At 38.0% G+C, this 24044-nt stretch overlaps 1 protein-coding gene across 1 annotated transcript; it reads left to right on the forward strand.

The window, feature by feature from the left end:
• On the forward strand, window positions 1-22648 carry LOC130874718 (gamma-interferon-inducible protein 16-like). Its single transcript, XM_057770160.1, is given in 11 exon segments — window positions 1-52; window positions 354-501; window positions 5666-5708; window positions 10986-11270; window positions 13151-13186; window positions 13189-13262; window positions 14322-14489; window positions 16839-17318; window positions 18708-19124; window positions 21068-21256; window positions 22507-22648. Coding segments are annotated over 8 exon segments (1662 nt in total). The 5' UTR covers window positions 1-52; window positions 354-501; window positions 5666-5708; window positions 10986-11008; the 3' UTR covers window positions 22543-22648.
• Window positions 22649-24044: the final 1396 nt, after the last annotated feature.

Here is a 24044-nt window from a genome sequence, read left to right on the forward strand (position 1 = left end):
TTTCAAATGAGTGTAAGATTCCCAGTGATCAACGTGTAAATCTGTTGGAGAGGTAGGCTTACTGTTGGGATTTGTGCCTACTTTTATTTGTAAGAAAAATAATTGAGTAAGGAGTAGCTCTTTTATTAGTCTTTTTTTTTTTTTTTTTTTTTCTTTGTCTTCCTGGACACTGCACTAGTTACAGGAAACAAGCAGCTCTAGTTGAGAAGCTGGGGAAATCGAAAGCTATGAACACTGCTGGGAGGAGTCCTATTTCATCACAACTCTCCCCAGGGAAACAGCACGAGGTCAGACATCTAGCACTGGTCAAATTAGGAACTCACTTTATAACCAGTTTCCTTGTTATTTTGTAGATACTACATTTTCTCAGCGTTTAATGAGATTCCAACTCCCTGCTGTGTACTTTTTGAGAGATTTATCTTCCTACACAAAATAGACAAGCCCTATTTCCTGCCTCGTTGAGGATCGACAATCTGGACATTACTGAGAAACTTCCGGGAGGTAAGTTCTACTCTTGAATATAAGGAGTAGCTCTGTGAAACCAACAAGAAGGCAGGGGATCACTGTGGCTTCTTCCAGTGCGGGGGTGGGGGGTGGGTGGGGATGGGGGTGGGTGGGGGTGGGGGGGCAGATATGGCTCTAGCTGCTTTAAGGGCAGGGAAACCCTGCAGCTAGGTTATAATGCTTCAGGCAAAAAGATGGCAGACATGTTTGTTCCTCCATCTCTGGGGTTTGAGGCAAGAAAAGATGTGTTTTGATTACTGCAGACTGTAAAATAAACTTTCTAAGTGTAAGTATAAATAAATAGAAAAGTAGAAGAAGGCTTTAGCTATCTGGGCTGGAGAGTTAGCAGAAACCTGGTGGCCGTGGCGCATGTCTGAGGAAAGGACAGGGGAATGACATGAAGAATTACCATGAAATAAAATTGAATGAAAATGCTTCTGCACATGGGTCCGTGTTATCTAGTAATATCTTAATAATAAACAAGATGAGAGTCAGTGGACATATGTAGTAAAAATTTTTAAGGTTCCTAAACCCAGCTATTTAAATACATCCTGTTTTAATAAGCATATTTAATACTTGTCCCTTCACACAGGGAAGTAAAAATATTATTTAGTCACTGGGAGAAATTTTCTGTCATCATAAAAGTTGTTCTTTTTGGTTGGTTAAATTTTATTAGTTTGCGTTTTTTGTCATAAGATATAAGGGATATAAAAGACAGCTAAATAGAAATATATTTCTATTGTCTACTTTTAAAATATTTTAAACACTTTCTGTGTCCTCTCACATAGCACTACATATGTTCCTGAATTTCATAATTTAAATGTCGATTTGAGAGTTGTACCCATATTAAACCCATATTTCTGAGTTTAGCAGTTGTTTAAATCTTCTGGATTTTTGCAGATGTTTCCACTTAGTCATTCAGTTATTGACACACTGTTATATTGGCCACAAAACTGTGGGATCTCCTTTTGAGATTTTTTCCAATTCACAGGTATGTGTGCTCTCAGAGACATTGAATGTATATGATGCATGTATGTGTGTTGATAAGTATACTTATGTCAAAATATTTCATGTTTTCATAGAGATGTGAAGGAATATAATAATAAGATAGTACATGCACAATTATTAGTAGACAAATCCATAATTAAAACTGTTATATCTTTCTAGGATGGGGAGGTTTAATCATACCTCGGTATTTGATAAAAGTTTTACCTTCATTTCTTTTAAATCTTCACCAATATAAGATAATCAGAGTTGTTTTTAGTTTCTAATTATTTCTTTATTTTTCCATTGTTAAGGAATGTTTTAAAACAACATAGGGGTACATTTCTTAAATAACATTTCAAAGAAGTTGTCGTTGGACTGATCAGATCTTTCGTCATGGGCTAGTAAACAGCAGGTTTCTGTTCTGCTTCTGCTAAGGTCATTTCACTGTAGGATGTCTCTATCTTACATCAACAAACTGTACGTCCTCTTTCATCTGTCCCCCAACCATGTTATGTACTTCCTCTTTCATCTTAATTTTAATCAGATATTTATTTCTACGTATATGTGTGCCTAATCATCAAGTTTGCAGTTTTCATTAAGAAAGAAATATTTTCTTTTTCTTTTCTTCTTTCTTTCTTTCTTTTCTTTTTTTTTTTTCCAGACAGGGTTTATCTGTGTAACAGCCCTAGCTGTCCTAGAGCTAGCTCTTGTAGACTAGGCTGTCCTTAAACTTACCTTGAGATCTGACTACCTCTGCCTCCTGAGGGCTGAAAGGGCAGTGTGCTAGACCACCACCTGGCTACATTTTTTTTTTTTTTGATTTCTCACTTTTGTTAGTTCTTTGAGAGAGTCCTACAGTGGATTTTGCTCATATTTATTTCCTCCCACAACTCCTTCCAGATACATACTCCCTTTTCTACATATCCAACTTCGTATCTCTCTTTATCTTTAAAACCCATCAGGTACAGTTTGTGCTCAACTCACTTTTGGGGCGTCCCTTTAACAAGAATGAATCTCCCTCTCCCAAAAACTATCAAGTGCCAAAAACTCCTTAGAAGGTTAAGGGGCTTTGTGACGACCCCCTCTCATTTCATTCTAGGATTTTTCCTGTCTTAAACCTCCACAGACTTTAGGATGCTGCTACAACCACTCTGAATTCACAAGTTCCTGCCTGCCAACTATGTTTACACTGTGTCCCTGCAGTCATTCAAAACCTCTGTCTCTTAAATTTTTTTTTCTTCTCGTCTTCTTAAAGTTTTCCTGAGAATAAGGAAAAGACTAGAGATGACTTTTCTCTGCTGGTAGCATGCCCAGCATCTTCCAGCACTGTAGAGCTAGCCAGTGGGAATGGAGCTTCAAGGTCAGGTCAGTACCAGCTGCTGTCCCAAGTTCAAGTATGCGAAGTCTCTCTCAAGTTCTGGAAGGAAACCAAAAGCACTGGCAATAGCTTGTAGAATGTGTGTTGGTGAATGGATGTGTGTGTGTGTGTGTGTTTTCGGATGGTATTATGGGACCTCACCAATCAACAATTCCAAAGTAAACTATTCCTGACACTAGAATTCTTTTTTGTTGGCTACTGGTTTCTAATAGGATCACCGTAATTCATTAAATGGAGCATAATTACATTTAAACCTTTTTTATATAGGTACACATTTATTTTATGAAACATATACAGTATTAGTTTCCATATAATTTTTGAAAGGTCTTTAGAATTAGCTATTCTAATTACATATCCCCTCCATTATTCTGCCCCCACACTCTCCAACCACACTTAACCCTACTGTTCCAACATGCCACTTTGCCCACCTTTGCACCACTTCATTTTTTTCCCTTTCGCTTGAAAGCATCATTTATAAATTATAGTTTTCTTTCATTGTTCATCAGGTCTCCCACCCAGTACAGTATAAAACACAGTACAGTGTTTTAAAATCCCACATTCTTTAAATTTTTCAACACTTCAGAGAAATCCAAACTCTCTTTAAAATCCTGAGGTATCCTAAATGTAATTATAAACTGCTGTAAAACAAAAAGTGAGGGAAATACTTTCTTCGTCCAAGGGAAGAATCTGGGCATAGGAACAATAAGATACAAACAAAACCAAAATCCAGTGATGAAAATCAAAATTCTGTAGTTCAATGTATTCGGAGGCTCCCACACCTCAAAACAATCTCAAAACTGCAACACAGCAGAGACTCCCTACTTTCTTCAACAGAATACCACAGTAGGGCAAGGTTATTTAAGATCTTTGGTCTGACTATAAGTTTAGAACTTCCCATTTTTTTAACTTTCCATGTTGTCATTAAATAGGCCCATTATCTATTATCTTTATCCATAAATAAGGCAGAAACATTATGAATGTATTAACTTGGTCATCTAAAGAGGAGCAGCTTCACTATAGAACATAGAGCAGCAACAGCCAATGTCAAATTATTTTCAATTTACTGTAATAAAAGGGAGTGGTGGGCCACTTCCTGCAACCTAGCTCACAGCTGCCTGGCTAGATTATAACTCTAAATAACAACACACAAATTGTATTCATTTAAACACTGCCTGGTCCATTAGTTCTAGCCTTTTACTAGCTAACTCCTACATCTTGATTAACCCATTTCTAATAATCTGTATCGCCACTTGACTGTGACTTACCGGGATGAGTCTAACCAGCGTCTGTCCTTCTCGGAGAGGAGAGCCATGGTATCTGCCTGACTTTGCTTTCTTTCTCCCAGCATTCTGTGCAGTCTACTCCGCCTCTCTAAATTCTGCCCTATCAAAAAGCCAAGGCAGTTTCTTTATTTGACCAATGAAAGCAACACATAGAAAGAAGACCCTCCTACACCAATTTACTGAAGGCTAAATGTGCAACATCCTGCTTAAACAATCTTCTGGTTTAGAAACTAGTGAAAGATAAGGAAATGCTTTAATAAGTGCTTAAACCAAAAATACCTACATCAAAGATGTTCCTCTATCTAGGAAACAGATTCAGTTCTTTGTGGCAATAGAACCTGCCGAATTCTCCTGCTGCCACCCCCACCTTTAGAGAAATAGAGGAAGTGTCTGGGTGGCTCACACTTTTTCTCTTAGAAATTACCTTTATTCAAAGGAATGTTTTTCTCAGTGACCCAAGATAAGTCTGCTGGACATGAAAGTTAAAGGTTGGAACATTCAACCTATGAAGACATGTAAGAAAAATAACGGAGCCCAGCAGAGATTTGTTTTTCGTTGTAGGGATGTATATTCAAGTTGGAAACCCTTCAATCTCACTAGCTAGGAACACCAAAAGATAAGAGTAGTGGGAGGCATCTTCACTTTTGCAGCCATCCATTCCCTAAGGAGAGCACAGTGCAAGACATGCAAGGCTGTGCAACTTGAAGTAAAGCGAAACCATTCTGACCAGTGTCGTTCTTCTCATCTTTTAGACTACTTTCTGTTCTTGGCAGTTCAGGGATTGCAACAATCCTGTCTAGTCTCTGAGAGATTTATTGATTTATCGTTTTTAAATTTTATTGAGCTCTACATTTTTCTCTGTTCTCCTTTCCTGCCTAACCCCTCCCCTGCAACCCTCTCCCAAGGTCCCTATGCTCCTAACTTACTCATGAGATCTTATCTTTTTCTACTTCCCATGTAGATTAGATTTATGTATGCCTCTCTTAGGGTCCTCATTGTTGTCTAAGTTGTGGGATAAAGAAAATACTCCTGCATTGCTGGTGGGAATGCAAGCTGGTACAGCCCCCTTTGGATGCCAGTGTGGCAATTTCTCAGAAAATTAGGAAGCAACCTTCCTCAAGACCCAGTAATAGCACTTTTGGGTATATATCCAAAGGATGCTCAATCGTGCCACAAGGACATGTGCTCAGCTATGTTCATAGCAGCATTGATTGTCATAGCCAGAACCTAGAAACAATCTAAATGCCCCTCGCCTGAAGAACGGATAAGGAAAATGTGTTACATTTACACAATGGAGTACTACACAGCAGAAAAAATAACGACATCTTGAATTTTGCAGGCAAATGGCTGGAACTAGAAAACATCATTTTGAGTGAGGTAACCCGGACCCAGCAAGACAATTATTACATTTAGCCACTCATAAGTGGTTTTTAAACATGAAGCAAAAAAAACCAGCCTACAAATCATCTATCTTTTCATTGACATGAAACCATCTCTGCTTCTTGCCTTGCAGATAAACTAGGATCTGAACACTGCTGAAAAAAATTTCCAAGAAGGTGAGTCATTCCCCTGCTATGTAGAGTTGAGACCTCTGCAGAACCCACAAAGTCATGGGGGAAATCAGCACTGTTCCTTCAGAGAAGAATGGAGACAGCAGGACTGGTGCCAGCTGCTCCTGGTGCATTGAATTCATAGCCACTGGGTTCTGATGCTTTACTAGGGAAAACAACAGACATATTTATTCCACCTTTACTGGGACCAGAGCCAACACAAATGCATTTTGATTATGGTACACAAGTGTAAATATGAGCAAATGAAAAATGAGAAGGATTTAATTGTCTTCGCTGGAGAGTGACAAGTAACTTGTTGGATGTGGTGACTGACTAGATAAATGATAATCTAGTAACATCAAAGAATTTCTGTGAAATAGTATTTAGTGAAAATATACCAGGACTGTGTTCTAGTATTGCAATATTTTATAGCATGAGAAACAATGGACTCATATAGTACAAAAATTCTCAGATTCATAGTTATTCAAGTACATCTTTTGTTATTTATTCTTGAACATACTTATTATTTTCTTTCAAATCAGCAGTATCTCAATCACAGTGAGTTAGTTTCTGTCATCTTGAAATTTATTTGTTTTATTTATACTGTTTGAATTTGTTTTTTGTTTTCAGGTTTAAAAAGTTGGGGGCTAAAGAAGAGTAAAATAGAAATATATCTCTATAGTCTACTTTTAGAATATTTTAAAAGTTTACTATGTATATCTTAGAGTTAATGTGTACTTGAACAGTATTTTAGAAGTTGATTTCAGACATGTATGTATGTAAGGTTATCTCTCTTGATGTATCATTCATTTTTCTCAAACATTCTAAAATTTTGCAGATGTTTATACCTTGTTAATTTAGTAACTGAAAAACTACTGCTGTGTTTATCAAAATATTCTAGGTTTTCTCAGATTTGCAGATGAGTATCCTCTCTCACATACACATGAAGAGGATATATGTTATTTTATTTACATTTGGAACAAAACATACTTTATGCTGCTACTTATTATGGTTCTATAAAGAGACACAACGTTCTAAGAAATGCCATATACTGTTTTTGGCACACAAATCAATCATTTAAAGTATTGTCTTTTTCTAAGGGTATGTTCTGGTTATTTTTGTCCACTTGCCACAAGATAAATTTTTCTGAGATAAGATACCTGAGTTGATAGAATGCTTCTTTCAAAATTGCCTGTAGGAAAGTCAAGGGCATATCCTTGATTAGTGATTGATGTGAGTGTGTAACCCTTTAGGGGCAGTGCCACTCTTGTGCAGGTGGTCCTGAGTGCAGAGCAAGCCATGAGGATCAAGCAAGTAATCAGTGTTTCTCATGGCTTCTGCTTCACTTCCTGCCTCCAGGTTTCAGCCTTGAGTTCCTGCTCTGATTTCCTTCCATAAGTACTGCTATGTGGAAATATAAGATGATATGAACCCTTTTCTTCCCAGCTTGGTTTTGGTCATGGTGTTTAATCACAGCTATAGAACTTGTAACTAAGAGAGAAATCGGTACTGGGTTAGTGGGATATTATTAAGACACGACTGACTGTTTTAGGAAGGATTTGAAAGAACATCATAACTTTGGGACATAACAGCTACTGAATATTTAGAGATTAATGAATTATTGTGGAAATTTACAAGATAATCTGGAGGGAAGTGCAGATGATGGAGGCCTGGCTTGGAAACTTCAGAGAGAAGGTTGAGAGTACCCTAAAGAATCTACTGAAGTATCTAAATTTTTTGAATTACAACTCTGTGATTGTGGTCAGCTGGGACTGAAGAATTGGCTGTGATTAAGAAGACATCAGCATTATTGAGGAGTACTCTGGGAAGTGTCTTCTCACCCTCAGTACACAGAATTTAAATTGTGGTCCAGAGTAAGACAATGCTGCACCTTATGCTGACAACTCAACTCTGTAATGTGAAAGACTCATCCAGGTGGTACTGGTTTTGGAGGCATGAAGGGACCATAGGCAATAGCTGAGGCTTGCCACTGTGAAAGGTCACGAAAGGTCATTGATGAAGATAGAACCCAGGTGCAATGAGGACCCCAGTATTTTGAGTTGCCAGTAATGTGGGATGACCACCAGAATAGCAGCAGGTGTAGAGAGAGAGGTGTCCTAAGCATAGGAGAAACACTGTGTGTGTTTGGATGAAAAAGCAAGAGAAATGAAGCTGCCAAGGCCCTTTGGAAACCAGAGAATCTTTTACACTGTTGAATTTTGGTTCTGCTTTGATTTCAATGTAATTATGACCTGGTTATCCCCTCTTGGAATAGAAAGTAGGCAACTTGTTTTTTATTTTGTAAGAGTTCACAGTTGAGATACTTTAAATTTTTAAAGACTTCGGAATTTTAGGGAGACTTTGTATATTTTTTGAGAGACTTTTGTTATTTTAGAGAGATATTGGGTATTTTAGAAAGACTCTGGGTGTTTTAGAGAGAGACTGGGTGTTTTGGAGAGAGATTGGATATTTTAGAGAGGCTTTGAAATTTGGAAGAGAATTTTGGTGCTTTAAAGAGACTGGATATTTAAAGTGTTTAGCTTTTAAGCAGTGAGGCTGAAAATATTGATATCCAGAATCTGGTGGGCATAGATTGGCATTGACACACATGTACTAAATTGTGTAATTCTGGAAATTCTATTGAAGTTGGGGTAATTTTCTAAATTCAAAAGCAATATGACTTCAATAACAAAACAAATTTTATGTTCTCAAATAAGTGGAACTCACAAAAATTATACATTGTCTCTGTCATCACATATCAAGTTGTGTTGGAAACAGTTGTGTTTTCACAAGTACCAACCCAAACAAAATCTTTCTATTGTAAAATTCTCTGGGGTCTGGAGATCAGTATTGTATGAAAATTAGAATGCTGCTCTGAAGAAGGGGGCTTTACTGTTGAGAACCTGTTTTCATCTCCTCCTCGGATATGTAGATGATCTGTTTTTTAATGTCTTAGAGCTTACAGAGTATGTCTTTTTCTTCATACTCTACATTTTCCCTCTCTTGTGTCCTTGTGTGAACATTCTGTTTATTTTTGAGTTTCATTGAGCATGATTGATGTTCAATTTTTCTAAAAAAAAAGAAGGCCGGGCGGTGGTGCCCCACACCTTTAATCCCAGCACTTGGGAGGCAGAGGCAGGCGGATCTCTGTGAGTTCGAGGCCAGCCTGGTCTACAAGAGCTAGTTCCAGGACAGGCTCCAAAGCTACAGAGAAACCCTGTCTCAAAAAACCAAAAAAAAAAAAAAAAAAAAAAAAAAAAAAAAAGAAGCAATTAACAGGCCTAGAAATTAAAATCCAGTTATAGAAAGGTCCATACAGGCATGATTCCTAAACTAAAATAATATAAATTGAATTATTGGACTCTTTGCATTCTCTGAAGGTTCTCAAGGAACTACATAAACTGTGGATGAGCTATAAAGAAGACATTCAACCTGTTGGGAAATTTCCAGAAAGCAAATTTTTAGTTACTTCTAATTTTCCAATTTTTGCTATTTTTTTCTTTACAAATTTATCTGATGAGTGTTGAAAGACCCGTGGATATAATAGTAAATTTATATACTCCTATTTAGGAGCGTAAAATTAGTAGGTTCTCAACTAGTGAGTCTGAGTCATCTAGTCACAGGGTTTTTGTCTCAGTAATGGTAGAAATTTCCACTCATACATGCCTTAGATCAAATCACCAAATGGATGGTTAATGCCACATTTATGTCACTATTGCACCAGTGAGCATGTATTTCTAGACTGGTTGCTATTGTTTCCCCCAAAGATCCGCAGCTGAATAAGTGTTTTTTGTTTTTTTTTTTTATTTTATTTTCTTCCTCCAGTATTGTGCATAGTACCTTCCAGAATTAGAAAATCTAGCCAGTAGGGACAAAAGCTTCCAGATGAGTACCAACTTGATTTCCCCACGTTTTGTGACTCAATAATGTGGTGTCTTCTGTAATAGATTCTTACCACAAAGTTTTGACATGTAACTAAGAACATGTTCATAGTCTGTATATTGGGTGTCTATGAGAAATGACTGGCCAGTAATTTCAAGAGAACAAATCCATTCATTCCTAGCACAAGGTATTTTGTTAACCTGTAGTAACATTGTTGCCTCATTATAGAGTAAATTCATGTAAATTCTTGATAGATAGATAGAATATATATATATATGTATATATACATATAAATATGTATTAGGAAGTTTCTACAGTGATACATTTCCATCTCAGTTTTTAGAAATATAATTAGGGTTACTTACTCCTTTGTCTAGTCCTTCTACTACCCTAGCCTCCCATCAACCACCCCATTTCACTCTTAAGTTTTCAAAGTTTATGAAAATTATATAGAAAAAAAAGTGAGAATACCTTTCCAAACAATGAAGAAAAAATTTGACACATCATAAACCTTGACAATAGGAACATGTTTTGTATATTTTGAAACGCATGGTCTCAGTAATAAAAATAAACATAAATGGAAGATTGCAGATTATTCAAGTGTTTCCTATATATTTTAGGAGACAGGAACTTTTTAATAAATTATGAAACTATTAAAGGCCCTGGAAAGATTTAAGTATGACCTGTCGTTAGAAAACTGTGTCTATGAACAAGTACGTATCACTAAGTCAAGTCTGAAAGGATAAATCAAGAAACCACTAATGTAAATCCATCCAATAAATTCTAGAATGCTGCTCTGAAAAACATGTAAATGTTTGGGAGATTGACAGTAATATGAACACAAAGGACCCATAGAGCACAAAATCTAAGCTCAGGAGAGAAAGGATGCTCCCAAGGAGTGTTTTGGCTAAAGCCTTAGTGGACAAGGGTCAGTGGCTCACATGGGCCATGTTACTTCAGGCATTGTTTATCCAGGATGAGTTGGATGCAGTCCGTTTGCATATAGGTCACTTTAGATTGGGAAAATTCAGATATGCACAGGCTGATATTCAGGAATGAAGCACTAAATAAGAATAGAAAAAGGACTCAGGATTTTAACACTCATAGCCCAGACTCTAGAAACTGCAGCAATGACTGATTCCAACACTTTTCTTCCCCCACAACTGCTACTGGCCTAAGTCACCTAACATGGCTACTGGGGAAGAATTTCCTAGACCTGTTTATTAATACAGGAGTTCTACATCCATTTTGGACAGTGACACAGTTGTATGTAACTCTGTTTGTCTCTCACATGCAAAATTATAGACATTATCAATTGGGGTCATTCACTAATATAGGAAAATCCTGGTTTTGGAATTGTCTGTATATGTGAGTAATCATATGTCCATTTTTATCTTTTAGGATTGTTCATAATATTAGAGATAATGAGTGAGTACAAGAAAATTGTTCTTCTAAAAGGATTAGAGCGTATGGAAGACTACCACTTTAGGACAATTAAGTCCTTACTAAAAAAAGAACTACACCTGTCTGAAAATATGCAAAAGGATTATGACAAAATTCAGATTGCTGACAAGATGGAGGAAACATTCCCAAAAGATGCTGGACTCAACAAACTGATAGAAATTTGTCATGAAATTAGTGATCTTAGAGGTCTTGTTGAAAATCTTAAAAAAGAGAGAGCAAAAGGTAACAAGGGGATCCCCCCCATCCCTTCCCGACCCTTTCCAAATATCTAGCTCCCTGCAGTGATCAGAGCTGATATGTCCCTTTCCCATTGTGTGTCGTAGAAATTATAGGGGTTGAAGTGTTTCAGATGTCAGTTAGATGAGGATTTCAAAAAATCCTTCTTGGAAACAAACAATATTTTTCTGGTAGACATCTTTTGCTTTGGAGGTAAATAAAATAAAATGCAGTTGTTGTGATAGATTACAATACCCAACTGCTGAGTTCTCTGGAAGAAAGAGCAGGGCAGAGGCAGACCCACTGGACTCTCCCTGGAGCTGACCAGGGATGATGAGTGTCACAACTCAGCCACCCTCCCCCCTGGGCATGGGAGTGGTGTGGGGGGGAAAACACACCCACTGAGTAGGGAGGCTGTCAAGCAGAAACTCATTTATTGGTATCAAGCAGGGACTTATATAGGGTTGTGATGGGGGTGGAGAAGCCTGAGATGGGTCAAGGCAAAGATAGAAATAAAGGTCCAAATTCTACCACATTTGTGGTAGCTATCGGAGGCGGGACTAGGTCAGGCAGTCAGAGACATGTCTCCAAACTCTAGCTATGCTCAGGAAGTTACACTAGGCCTCATGCCAATTCAAGTTAGGCTCAGGAAATTACACTGGTTCTCACACCCAGGCCTCATGAGGCTCAACACTCAACATGTTGGAAAAACTAGAAAATGATAAAGTAAAATTTTTTAAAAATCATTTAAAGCATTTAAATAGCACAAATTTAATACTTTAAACAATATTGAATATACTGGTACACAACTCTAACCTGAGAATTTAGCACAAGGAATCTCAGTCAAGGAGATCTCCAGATTGAGAATACCCTGAGTTGCATAGAAAGATATATCCCCAGTATAAAAGTCAAAATACAATGTTACTATGTATTTACATCAAATATCAAATCATAATTCTTTCGTGTTTTCTGTGATTTGGAATTATCCTCCTTAAAAGTAACCTAATGCTATTATGATAAAAGTATCAGGTTTATAAAATCAGTTTGTGGGATAAGATTGTTGGCATAGGCTTGTACTGATATAAAAAGAAGTTCCTAGAATGGAGAAGCTGAGTCCACTATGCCTGAGATGAGTAAAGAATCCCCTGAGGTAGTGCCTGCATCTGATTTGTTATCACTGGTGACTTTCTGGTCAGGTAGAGCCTCTGCAGCAGAAGAAAATAAACACAAAGACACAAGAGGAGACTAAATAGTTCTTGAAATTGTTGCATAATATTTTATTGCACTTTCCACCCTGAGATTGCATTATTTACTGTAAAAGAAAACTGTTTCCAGGTTTGGTGTGGCTCAGCCCTAGCACATACCCTTAATCCAAGAGCTTTCTGATTGAATACTGTAAACAGGTTAAAACAAATTCAACCACATGCCAAGAGATGGAGCAAGCAACCAGTTGACAGGAAGTGAACATAGGGTTACTAAGAAAACAACCATAGAGAGTGGGAGGAAGTCAGGAAAATGAATAGAAATGGATAGAAAGAAGCACAGGAAGCAGACGTGAGGGACATTCAGGTTGAGAGGTTTTGGTTTGAGACAATGAAGGAAAAGGAGTTTATGGTACATCAGTGGAACAGGAAGGTCAGCTGGGTGCTTTCTCTGCCTCTGTGAGCTAGCAGGCTTTTACATCTAGCTTCTGAATCTTTATTGGTAAACATGAACCAGAGAGGTTTTCTTAAAAACAGCATGAAATTGTCTTTCTGTAAAATCATTAATGAAATGGAATAAATTACCAATTTCATTTTTTAAAAAAGAAAGACAAATAATTCTGAATGAGCTTCAGCCATATTAACCATTTCTCTGGATTTATTGTGTTTTCTTCATCGCTGTAGTTAAAAAGCCAAATAAAGGAAAAGGAAAAACTGCAGGAAGCAAGAGGAACCCAGTAGTTCCCAATCTCTTTCCACTGATAATGAATCAAACAAGAATAAGCCCTCTTCAAAGGTAAGGTAGCTAACTTCCCACCAAAAAGTTTTTTCTTTTTAGGTTTTTCCCTTCTTAATTCTTATGAGAGATGTAGTACTCTATCTAGTCCAAGGCTCTGTTAAAACAGAACTCCAAGTCAACAAATTCATAGAGGCCTGTCCCTCATTCTGTGCCGAGTTTATCATGTGTTCAATGTTCAGTATAACCCCCCAATATCAACCAAAAAAATCACTACATGACTCTTTAAAGACCATTTACTGAAATAGCAGTTGCTTTGGGACGAGGTTTTTAAAAAGATTAAACATAATATGGACTTTAAAATTCTATATCTAATACTCTTCTGCCTCCACAGGGATGAATATGGCGAGGTAAATGTAATTTTTCTACTCCTCTATGACACAATTCAATATGTCTTAGCTAGGGTTTTCATTACTCTGAAGAGATATAGTGACAAAATGACTCACAACATCTCACAAAATGACTACAGCAACTCTTATAAAAGAACACATTCAATTGGGGCTTGCTTACATCCAGAGTGTTATTATTATTATATTATATTATTAATATAATAATTGGAAGCATGGCAGCATGCAGGCAGACATTGTGCTGGAGAGGTAACTGAGAGTTCTACATCTTCACAGGCAACAGTAACAGAGAGTGAGGCTGGGACTGACTTGACCGTCTGAAGCATCAATTCCCACCCCTCAGTGACACACTTCCTCCAACAAAACACACTTACTCCAAAAAGGTCACACCTCATAATACTAACACTCCCTCATGACCAAGCATTCAAATCTATGAGTCTATGGGGCAATTCTTATTCAAACCACCATACTATACAATCTATCTGTTAAGACTGAGGTATGCACAATGACAAAAAAAGTGTATAATTAGAATCCAGTAATAAAACAAATTTTCTTATGGTCTTAAAAATATGCTTTATTTAATACTAATGACATTCCTAAGGGCTGGGGATAAAACTGTATAGAAAAGCACATCTTAGCATGTACAAAGCCTGGGGTTCAATTTCCAACACACAGGAAAATCAATAAAGAAAGACAAACATTTTTCTTTCAGAAAAAGAGTAAAACACCCACAGAAACTGAAGGTGGCAAGAAAAGGAAGCTTACCCAGAAGCAGACTCAGCTTCTAGAAGCTCCAGAAAGCAACATACAAAAAGATGAACATTGTCTCCAGACTCCTCATAAGCCTCCACCAATACCACCTAACAGTTCCTCCAACAAGGTACCACTTTTATATTCTCAGTGCTTGCACCTTCCCAGAGCATATCACTGGGTTCACCACAGCCTTGGAAAAACATTTCACTGATCCCCTACTTCAGGGATTTTCCTCATATTATTAAATAACTTATTATGTTATCAAATCATGTATCACAGCCTTTTTGGTACTGAAAAAAATAAGTATTTGTGAAATGATTTCTAATGTTGTAGACCAACTTTCTGCTTAGGGTTCAGAAGGAAGTCTAGAAGAGACAGTCAGGGATAAACATAGGAATGTGTTAATCTTCATTGCCTTCTTCTCAGCCCTTTTCCCTTTGCTGGTGACCCAACCACAAAGGTTATTTTCACCATTATGTGTTCTTTTCAGCACGTGTTTTGATACATGCTGTTTCCATTCTTGGAAGTCTTTTATCGCTGTTCATTCCCTAACCAAACACTATATAGCTGTAATGATCACTTTTGCTGAGAGTCAGCTTCAGACCGCTCCCACCCCGCCAAAGCATACACTAAATTCTGTTCTATGATGGTTTACTCTTTTGACTTTTTGAGGAACCCACAATCCAGCTTCCAAATAAAGCACACACAGAAGCTTATTTTTAGTTATGAATGCCAGGCCCTAGTTTGGTTTCTTGCCAGCTTTTCTTACCTCATCCTATCTACTTTTTGCCTCTGGGCTTTTATCCTTCTCTCATGTAATTCTTGCTTTCACTCTTACTCTGTGGCTGGCTGGGTGACTGGCCCCTGATGTCCCCCTCCCCTTGTTCTCTGTTCTCCTCCTCTTCCTAGATTCTCCTTCTGTTTATATCTCTGCCTGCCAGCCCTGTCTATCCTTGCTCCTGCCTCACTATTGGTTGTTTAGTTCTATAAGGACCATCAGGTATTTTAGACAGGAAAAAAATCACAGCTTCACAGTTAATCAAATACAGCATAAAAAAAGTCACACACCTTAAAATAATATTCGCCAACAATTCCTCATCAAAGGAAATGGATTCTTGTTCCCATTTTGATGCCTTCTTAATAAAATTACAACCATAACCTAGAAAAACTCCTCATCTGGTCTACTAATCATGTACTTAAATATATATATATATATATATATATATATAGATAGATATATATTCGACAGGCATGTATTTTGAGAACCTGACTGTAATTTATACAAATCTCCTTATTTTATTGCATGATACAATTGTGTTGTACATGCCATGTGACCAACATTTAATCTTTTTAAATGGCAGAGTCCTGGTATTTGCATGGAAACGCCTTAGGAATGTCTAATTAACGGTGTTTGTAAATGATGACAGCAATATAATTCAAAATGTACACAAGCCTGGAAAATAGGGTACAGCCAGTAGTAATTTTAAATAGAATGGCATCAGCTTCATAGCAATAGTTGCATTAGAAATGGCCATTGCAATTATTCAAAGGGATTTGCATATTAACTTACCTTCACTTTTAAAGCAAATTTTTTTTGAGACAGGGTTTCTCTGTGGTTTTGGAGCCTGTCCTGGAACTAGCTCTTGTAGACCAGGCTGGTCTCGAACTCACAGAGATCCGCCTGCCTCTGCCTCCCGAGTGCTGGGATTAAAGGCGTGCGCCACCACTGCCCGGCTTAAAGCAAAATTTTTAAATCTTTATAATTTGTAATTTAAAGATTATATAAGTATAATGAAGACCCTAACTAGATCGATTGCCTGAAGAACAAGTACTTCTCACATATGTAGAAGTTTGATTTAACTAAAGTTATGGCTATTTTAAAGACCTAAACAAGGGTTTAAATGGGTCTGGATGGGCTTCACGCATGTGAGTCCAGTACTCTGTCAACTGAGATACATCCGATCCACCAAAATCTATCTTTGTGGTCCATTTTTTAGGATATTTGTCACACAATTTCAATAAGATCACCTGAAAAAAAAAACTGTATATGTGTGGTGGGGGGATTCCGTGTGTACAATAAAAATTGAGTATATGATGATTTAGAAAGTCTACATGAAGAAAAATATAGAAATGGCCAATTTTATCTCATGCTTCCTTTCCCATAAAATGACACTAAGAGTTGAATAAGGCCAAGTAATATTTGGACAGTTTTGTGAGATACTTGAGCTAGTATTCCATCCCAGACCAGTGAAATTTCAATACCTGACTTTTAAGAGGAGTTGTAATATCGATCACTAAGGATGGAATCTCGGTGCTAGAAATACTAACTATGTTCTAATGTACTTCCCTCACCCAGGAGACAGCTGACAGGTGTGAAAGTTCTCTTTTCAAAAGAGAAAGTGAAAGGATGTATTCGGTCTTATTTCTAAAAACCATTAAGCAGTATTAAAAATATCTCAATCATATTTTCTTTTAGAAACAGAAAAGGATGAGTATCAAAACCCAGAGGACTTTTAAAACAGAGATTTCCCAGGAAGAACAGCAGCTTCCAGAATTGTCAGAAACCAGCAACTCCTCAGCTGCCAGTGAACTCCAAAATTGTCGGGAACTCTTGACAACAGCTTCTAGCAGCCTTCAGACTCCCCAAACACCTCCATGCCTCGCTTTAAAAAAGGCTCAGGGCTCTCCAGCACAACCCTGCCAGAATTTTCTAGCATCTAGAGTATCAGACTCTAGCATCCGTCTGATCTCTCATTTGCCTCCATTTCAGTCCAGTGGTGTCCAGGCTCCTCAGGTACCTTCAGCAACAATATCTGAAAGTCTCCTGGGTCTATATATGTCTCCACCAACAGCATCCAAAAGTCTCCTGGCTCCAAGGGGGTCTCCAGCAACAGCAATCAGTGCTCTCCATGATCCTCTGGGGTCTCCAGCAACTACAAGCAGCAGTTCATGCAAGGTAATGGCTTCCTACTTTCAAAGTATAATGACAAAGATTAGCACAAGCCTGCAAGACTTCTTCATTAATCTATATGGACACATAATCTTTTACTTAAATAATCACTATTTTTATTGTGTATAATTACTGATCCTTCCCTACATTCAATTTTAGAATACGTTGTATGTTCTACTCCATTAAGAAAATGTCTGACTCAGCGATCACTTGATCATGCCTACTCTTTTCATTTATTTATTTATTTATTTATTTATTTATTTATTTATTTATTTATTTATTTATTAAAGAATACTGCCTACTCCCCATCACTGCCTCCCATTTCCCTCCCCCTCCCCCAACCAACTCCCCCTCCCTCATCAGCCCAAAGAGCAGTCAGGGTTCCCTGCCCTGTGGGAAGTCCAAGGACCTCCCACCTCCTTCCAGGTCTAGTAAGGTGAGCATCCAAACAGCCTAGGCTCCCACAATGCCAGTAGGTGCAGTAGGATCAAAACCCAGTGCCATTGTTCTTGACTTCTCAGCAGTCCTCATTGTCCGCTATGTTCAGCGAGTCCGGTTTTATCCCATGCTTTTTCAGGCTACTCTTAAAGAGTATGCTGAGTCACATGCTTATTTAATTTTGCACATTATACCTTTTATCAAGGTATTGTTTTCAGATTGTGAATCATTGCTGCAATTATATTGGAAGTATACTTCCTGATGTTAGAACACATCAGTTTGTAATCAGAGTTAAGCCCCATCACCCACAAAGTGAAGTCTGCATGTTTCCAAGTCAAGGGTCAGAGAGTGCTTTAGTTATAGCTGCCTACTTGCGCTGGTACCCAGGTTGGTGGTGACTGTCCACGTACTTCCTCCTTCAGTTCTACAGTGTTGCCCCATTTCAAAGTGCTCTCCTGATGCTCAGAAATGGAGTAGCATACTGAGAAGGCAGTTGATCAAAGTAAAATGACTTCATGAACATTTTCTGGTTCCAGGATTCTCCTCTATGCCTGTTATATTAGAAAAAGAGGAGCTACTAATCTGAACCCTTTCTGAGTAGCAATATTTGAGGGTATCTTCCTAGGATGCCTACCTATACCTATTATAAGAAAGCTCTAATATTTAGTCAAGGTTTTGTAATCAAACTCTTCCAAATGTTTCTAGAATGAAAACTTGACTAGAGCGTTGGAGGCATTGAGTTCAGCCCCACAACTCTAAGTATATTCCCTTCATTTACCAAGTAACATTCGTATTAACTGGAATCACTAGGTAACAATTAGGTAAATATCCATTTCTCCCTTTCTTTAGATTATAGTATGGCAATCATTGTTTAGATGTTCTCCACTGTTCTCAGTGGAATAGTGCCTTATGATCTGTCTGAATTACACATGTTTACCCTGTGTGTGTTTTATGTAGAAACCAAGGAGGGGAAACATACCCAAGGAACCTGCTAAGGAAGAAGGTTACCATCGAGATCCCAAAGAAGTGATGGTTTTGAAAGTAACAGAACCATTTACTTATGATTTGATTGATGACAAAAGGATGTTCCATGCCACAGTGGCGACTGAGAATGAATTCTTCAGAGTGAAGATATTTGACCCAGTGCTAAGGAATAAGTTTATTCCAAATAAGATTATTGCCATATCAAATTATTTTGGCTTAAATGGCTTTCTGGAAATACACGAAACTTCCTGTGTGTCTGATGTAGAAAATACCAGAACAATGAATATCTCAAAAACACTGAGGCAAAGAGCTAATGCGACTCCTAAAATTAGGGATCTTTTCTCACAGGCACAGGGGACATATGTGAATGGAGAGTTTGTGGTATATGAGGTAAGCAATTGTGATACTTGAGAAATTCCTTTTGCAGTCTGGGATTTTAAGTTTTAACTTGTCACTGGAATTTGCTCAACTTATTTAACATAGGAAGTAACTGCTCTTCATGTCAGAAAGATATGAGAACGGTTTCCTTATTTGGGGATTGGGGGACGCTCTTATCATTCTTCTCCACAAGGCAAAACCATGAAAAAAATCTTTAGAAATTGATTCATCAATAACTTAGGCATTTTCCTGGCTATGACAATCAATTATATCCATCTTATTCCTAGACACTGTTCAGTTTATAGCACACTTTCCTGTTAGATTCTATATCTTTGATAGCTTCCATGCCCATATTATTGGCAACTCAGTTGTCAAAACATCCAAACTGATAGCCTACGTACAGTTTGAGATGAAGAGAATAAAAACAAGAGACTACTCTGCTCCAGATTGAAGCCATGACCAATAAGCCACGATTATTTCTTTAATGTGTTCTCATTATAATATTCTTTACATTGTATTAAGATCTTTTCATAGGGTGATTAACGTTTTAAACAATGAAAGGAAGAACAGGTTAGCAGTCTAGTTTAATTTCACAGTTTATAACTAGGCACAACAAAAGTGAGGAAATTCAAGGAAATCTGTGATTTTTCTAGTATTTTTTTTAAGTGCCAATGTACCAACTCATTAGTATGCTTGTTAAGTGTATGACTTCATAATTCATTGTTTATGAATCAGTCATGGCTTTTTACTTTTATCTATCCTGTTTTTGACTGTGCTGGTGCATTTGGTTACACAATTAATAAGTAAACTAAGTGGGGCATGAACTTAAACGCCAGAACTAAAAGCTGTAGATTTAATCCATGAGAGGTTAGGAAGGAGTAGAGTGAACGATGTGTGCACTGAGAAAATGTGATCCATTTAAAAAGGAGGTGAGTGTCTGCGTGTGTGTGTGTCGGGGGGGGGTGTGGCGAGTGAGTGTATCAGTCTTTATGTCTGTATGAATGCTAGTTTCTATTTGTATGTCTGTGTATTTATTTCACATCCTATTTCTTATTTCTGTTAATGTGTTCTTTTGGTTTCACTCTTGTTCATTTTCTTCTTTATTCACCTATTTGTTTTCTTAAGAAAGAGAGAAAGAAGCTGTGGAGTTGGAAAAGTAGGGAAGTAAGGAAAATCTAGGAGTAGGGAAGGAAAAATTATGATCAGATTAGGTTTCATGAAAATAAATTTATTTTCAATAAAAATTAAAATAAATAAAATAATAAAAGACTATAGTAGTGTTTCTCAGACTGACAATGGGCCACAAGTAGCCTTTCTTCTCAGGCCTCCTGCAGATACCTAAGAAACCTGCAATGGTAACTAAACGGTTCTTGCTGTTTATTCTTATTTTCATTTATAGTCCCTTAAGAAATCTCAGATACTCTTATATGTTACCATAGTACTTAGAAATATACTTATTTTTTCCTAAAAACGCTCAGCAGAAGAAATCATCAAGTAGGTCAAACATAAGAGTGGCTTCCAAGGCCTGTAGTGATGACCCAATCATTAAGACTAGTCCCCCAAGACTTCAAGAGGGAGTTCAAAGAAAAGATTTGGTCACTAAAACATCTTAAACTCTCTGATTCCCGAAAACATTTTTTCATTATTTATTTTGTCTGTGAGGGATGGGAAGAAACACAAAAACTTTTAAAGTAGTGTGGAAGTCAGGAGAGAAGCTCCACAAATGAGTTCTTTCTTTCTACCATGAGAGCTGCTCATTGAGCCAAGGTAATCAGGCTTGCCAGCAAGCCCCCTTACCCACTGAGCCATCTCACTGGCTCTTGTGCCTGTGATTCTAAACCTATGAGCCATTCTTGCCTTGGCAGGGACAGGTTTATGCTGAAACTCTTTATTTCTCAAAGAGGTGACAAGCTTTGACACATTTTCTAAAAGATAAATGTTAACTTGCTTTTCAGAAAACTGAGAGGTATCCCTTCATTTACTATGGAATTGAAGATGATACAGGGAAAATGGAAGTGGTGGTCTATGGAAGACTGACCAGTATAAAGTGTGAGCCAGGCCAAAAACTTCGACTCGTCTGTTTTGAATTGTCCTCAAGTGAAGATAAATGGCAGCTGAAGTCTGTAAGACACAGTTACATGCAGGTGTGTACTCTGGAATTTAATATTATTAAGAATCATTCATATATATGATTTCATAAATACATATATATCATGTACTTGACTGTTGGCATTACACAGACAATCCAACATGAGAATAAAAATTAAACTTTTCACATTTAATAATGAAATACCTTCTAGTATCTTTTAAGTAAATATTTCTAAATCATAATAAAGAAAATAAATTCAAAAGTTGTTATATGTTTAGCCAAATGACAAAAAAGTATCTCCTTTATCAAAACAGAGAGATAATATGAGAGGACTCAGGTTAATTAAGATTTTTTTTTATTCTTTTTTAATTAAAATTTCCAACTGCTCCCCGTTTCCCATTTCCCTCCCCTCCTCCCACACATTGCCCCCTCCCCCCACTCCCCTCCCCCATCCCCACTCCTCTTCTCCTCCCCCCAGTCCATTCCCCCTCCCTCTCGATACTGAAGAGCAGTCCAAATTCCCTGCCCTACAGGAAGACCAAGGTCCTCCCACTTCCATCCAGGCCCAGGAAGGTGAGCATCAAAACAGGCTAAGCTCCCACAAAGCCAGTTCATTTTGTACATATTCTGACTCTTTGATTTTTCAAATTGAGCAAAGACTAAAGCACAAAGAACCTTGGAGTCTTCATCTATAATATTCAAATACTGTCTGTTGCAGAGCATGATGAACAGAAATCATAAGTTCCCAAGGATGCCCTGGGATAATCAGACCACAATGTGCTAAAATCCACAATCTTTGTCATACTTACACATTGTGTGGGATTCATTTCACACTTTAAAAAAGGCCACTATGACCATGTGTACAGAAGAAATAGAAGGAATCATATGTTAGTTCACATAGAAACTCTCTTACAGCACCATGGTTCTCACACCACCAGGCAAAGTTTCAAACCTTCCCCCATGGCAGCTGCAACAGCAAAGTCCTTTCTCCCTCCTCCCAACCTGCCTGTTCAATGAGACTCTGTAACTCAGTCTATACCTAAGGAATGACAGCTCTTTCCTGTCCTCTGGAGCTCTGTGTCATAACCGGACTTTCCAGCTGTGCTCAAGTATTTAGGAGTGATTAGCTGCTCTCATAGTCCCAAGAAGGGAAGAAAGTTGACCCCTAAGGACAGAGAGTCATTTAAGGAGATAGACCAGTGAGAAATGGGATGTGACCCATAGGCACTTGTCAGTATGAATGTAGAGAGTGTTTGGAGCCATTTGAATTTCACTTGATCTGACCTCATCATCTTATTTTTTAAGGTCATCAATGTCAGAAAGAAAGTCACTCAAGCCTGATTCAAATCGGAAAACCTGGATGCCAAGATACAGGTTATGGAGATAAGATCCAAGGCCAGAAAATACATGGAACTGTTGAAATACCATATCAATGAAAGCCAGCTCCTTTTTATTTTTTTTATTATTATTAATTAATTTATTTAATTATTAAAGATTTCTGCCTCTTCCCCGCCACCACCTCCCATTCCCTCCCCCTCCCCCAATCAAGTCTTCCTTCCTCCTCAGCCCAAAGAGCAAGCAGGTTTCTCTGCCCTGTGGGAGGTCCAAGGACCACCCACCTCCATCCAGGTCTATTAAGGTGAGCATCCAAACTACCTGGGCTCCCACAAAGCCATTACGTGCAATAGGATCAAGAACCCATTGCCATTGTTCTTCAGTTCTCAGTAGTCCTCATTCAATGGAAGAATGGATGAAGAAAGTATGGAATATATACATATTAGAGTACTACTCAGCAGTAAAAAACAATGACTTCTTGAATTTTGCATACAAATGGACGGAAATAGAAAACACTATCCTGAGTGAGGTAAGCCAGACCCAAAAAGAGGAACATGGGATGTACTCACTCATATTTGGTTTCTAGCCATAAATAAAGGACATTGAGACTATAATTCGTGATTCTAGAGAAGCTAAATAAGAAGGTGAACCCAAAGAAAAACATATAAGCATCCCCCTGAATATTAACCTTCATCAGGCGATGAAAGAAGACAGAGACAGAGACCAACATTGGAGCACTGGACTGAAGTCTCACGATCCAAAGGAGGAGCAGAAGGAGAGTGAGCAGGAGCAAGGAACTCAGGACTGCGAGGGGTGCACCCACACACTGAGGCAATGGGGATGTTCTATCGGGAACTCACCAAGGCCAGCTGGCCGGGGTCTGAAAAAGCATGGGACAAAACCGGTCTCGCTGAACATAATGGACAATGAGGACTACTGAGAACTGAAGAACAATGCCAGCTCCTTTTTAAATGGTTTTCCAAGACAGAATTTCTATGTTTTGTCCTTGCTTCCTGGAAAACACTTTGTAGACCAGGCTGGCCTTGAACTCAGATCTACCTGCCTCAGCCTCCTTCCAGGATTAAAGGCCTGCACCACCACCACCAGACCTGCTCTTAATTCTAGAAAATGATTTCTTTTATTCTTTATACACCTTTAATGATTTAAGTTCTATGTTTTCTATCAATGACTTTATACATGCTAATCTATAAGTATTACATGTTGTAATAAGTGCGGCGGGGCTGCGTCTCCAGCACCCGGCCACCCACATGGCTAGCTTATGCCCCGAAATAATTACACGGAAACTGTATTCTTTTAGCGCCACTCTGTTGTAATAAGAGCGGCGGGGCTGCGTCTCCAGCACCCGGCCACCCGCATGGCTAGCTTATGCCCCGAAATAATTACATGGAAACTGTATTCTTTTAATCACTGCCTGGCCCATTAGTTCCAGCCTCTTATTGGCTAGCTCTTACATATTGATCTAACCCATTTCTAATATTTTGTGTAGC

The sequence above is a fragment of the Chionomys nivalis genome, chromosome 5, assembly GCF_950005125.1.
Source record: "Chionomys nivalis chromosome 5, mChiNiv1.1, whole genome shotgun sequence".
NCBI lineage: Eukaryota > Metazoa > Chordata > Mammalia > Rodentia > Cricetidae > Chionomys > Chionomys nivalis.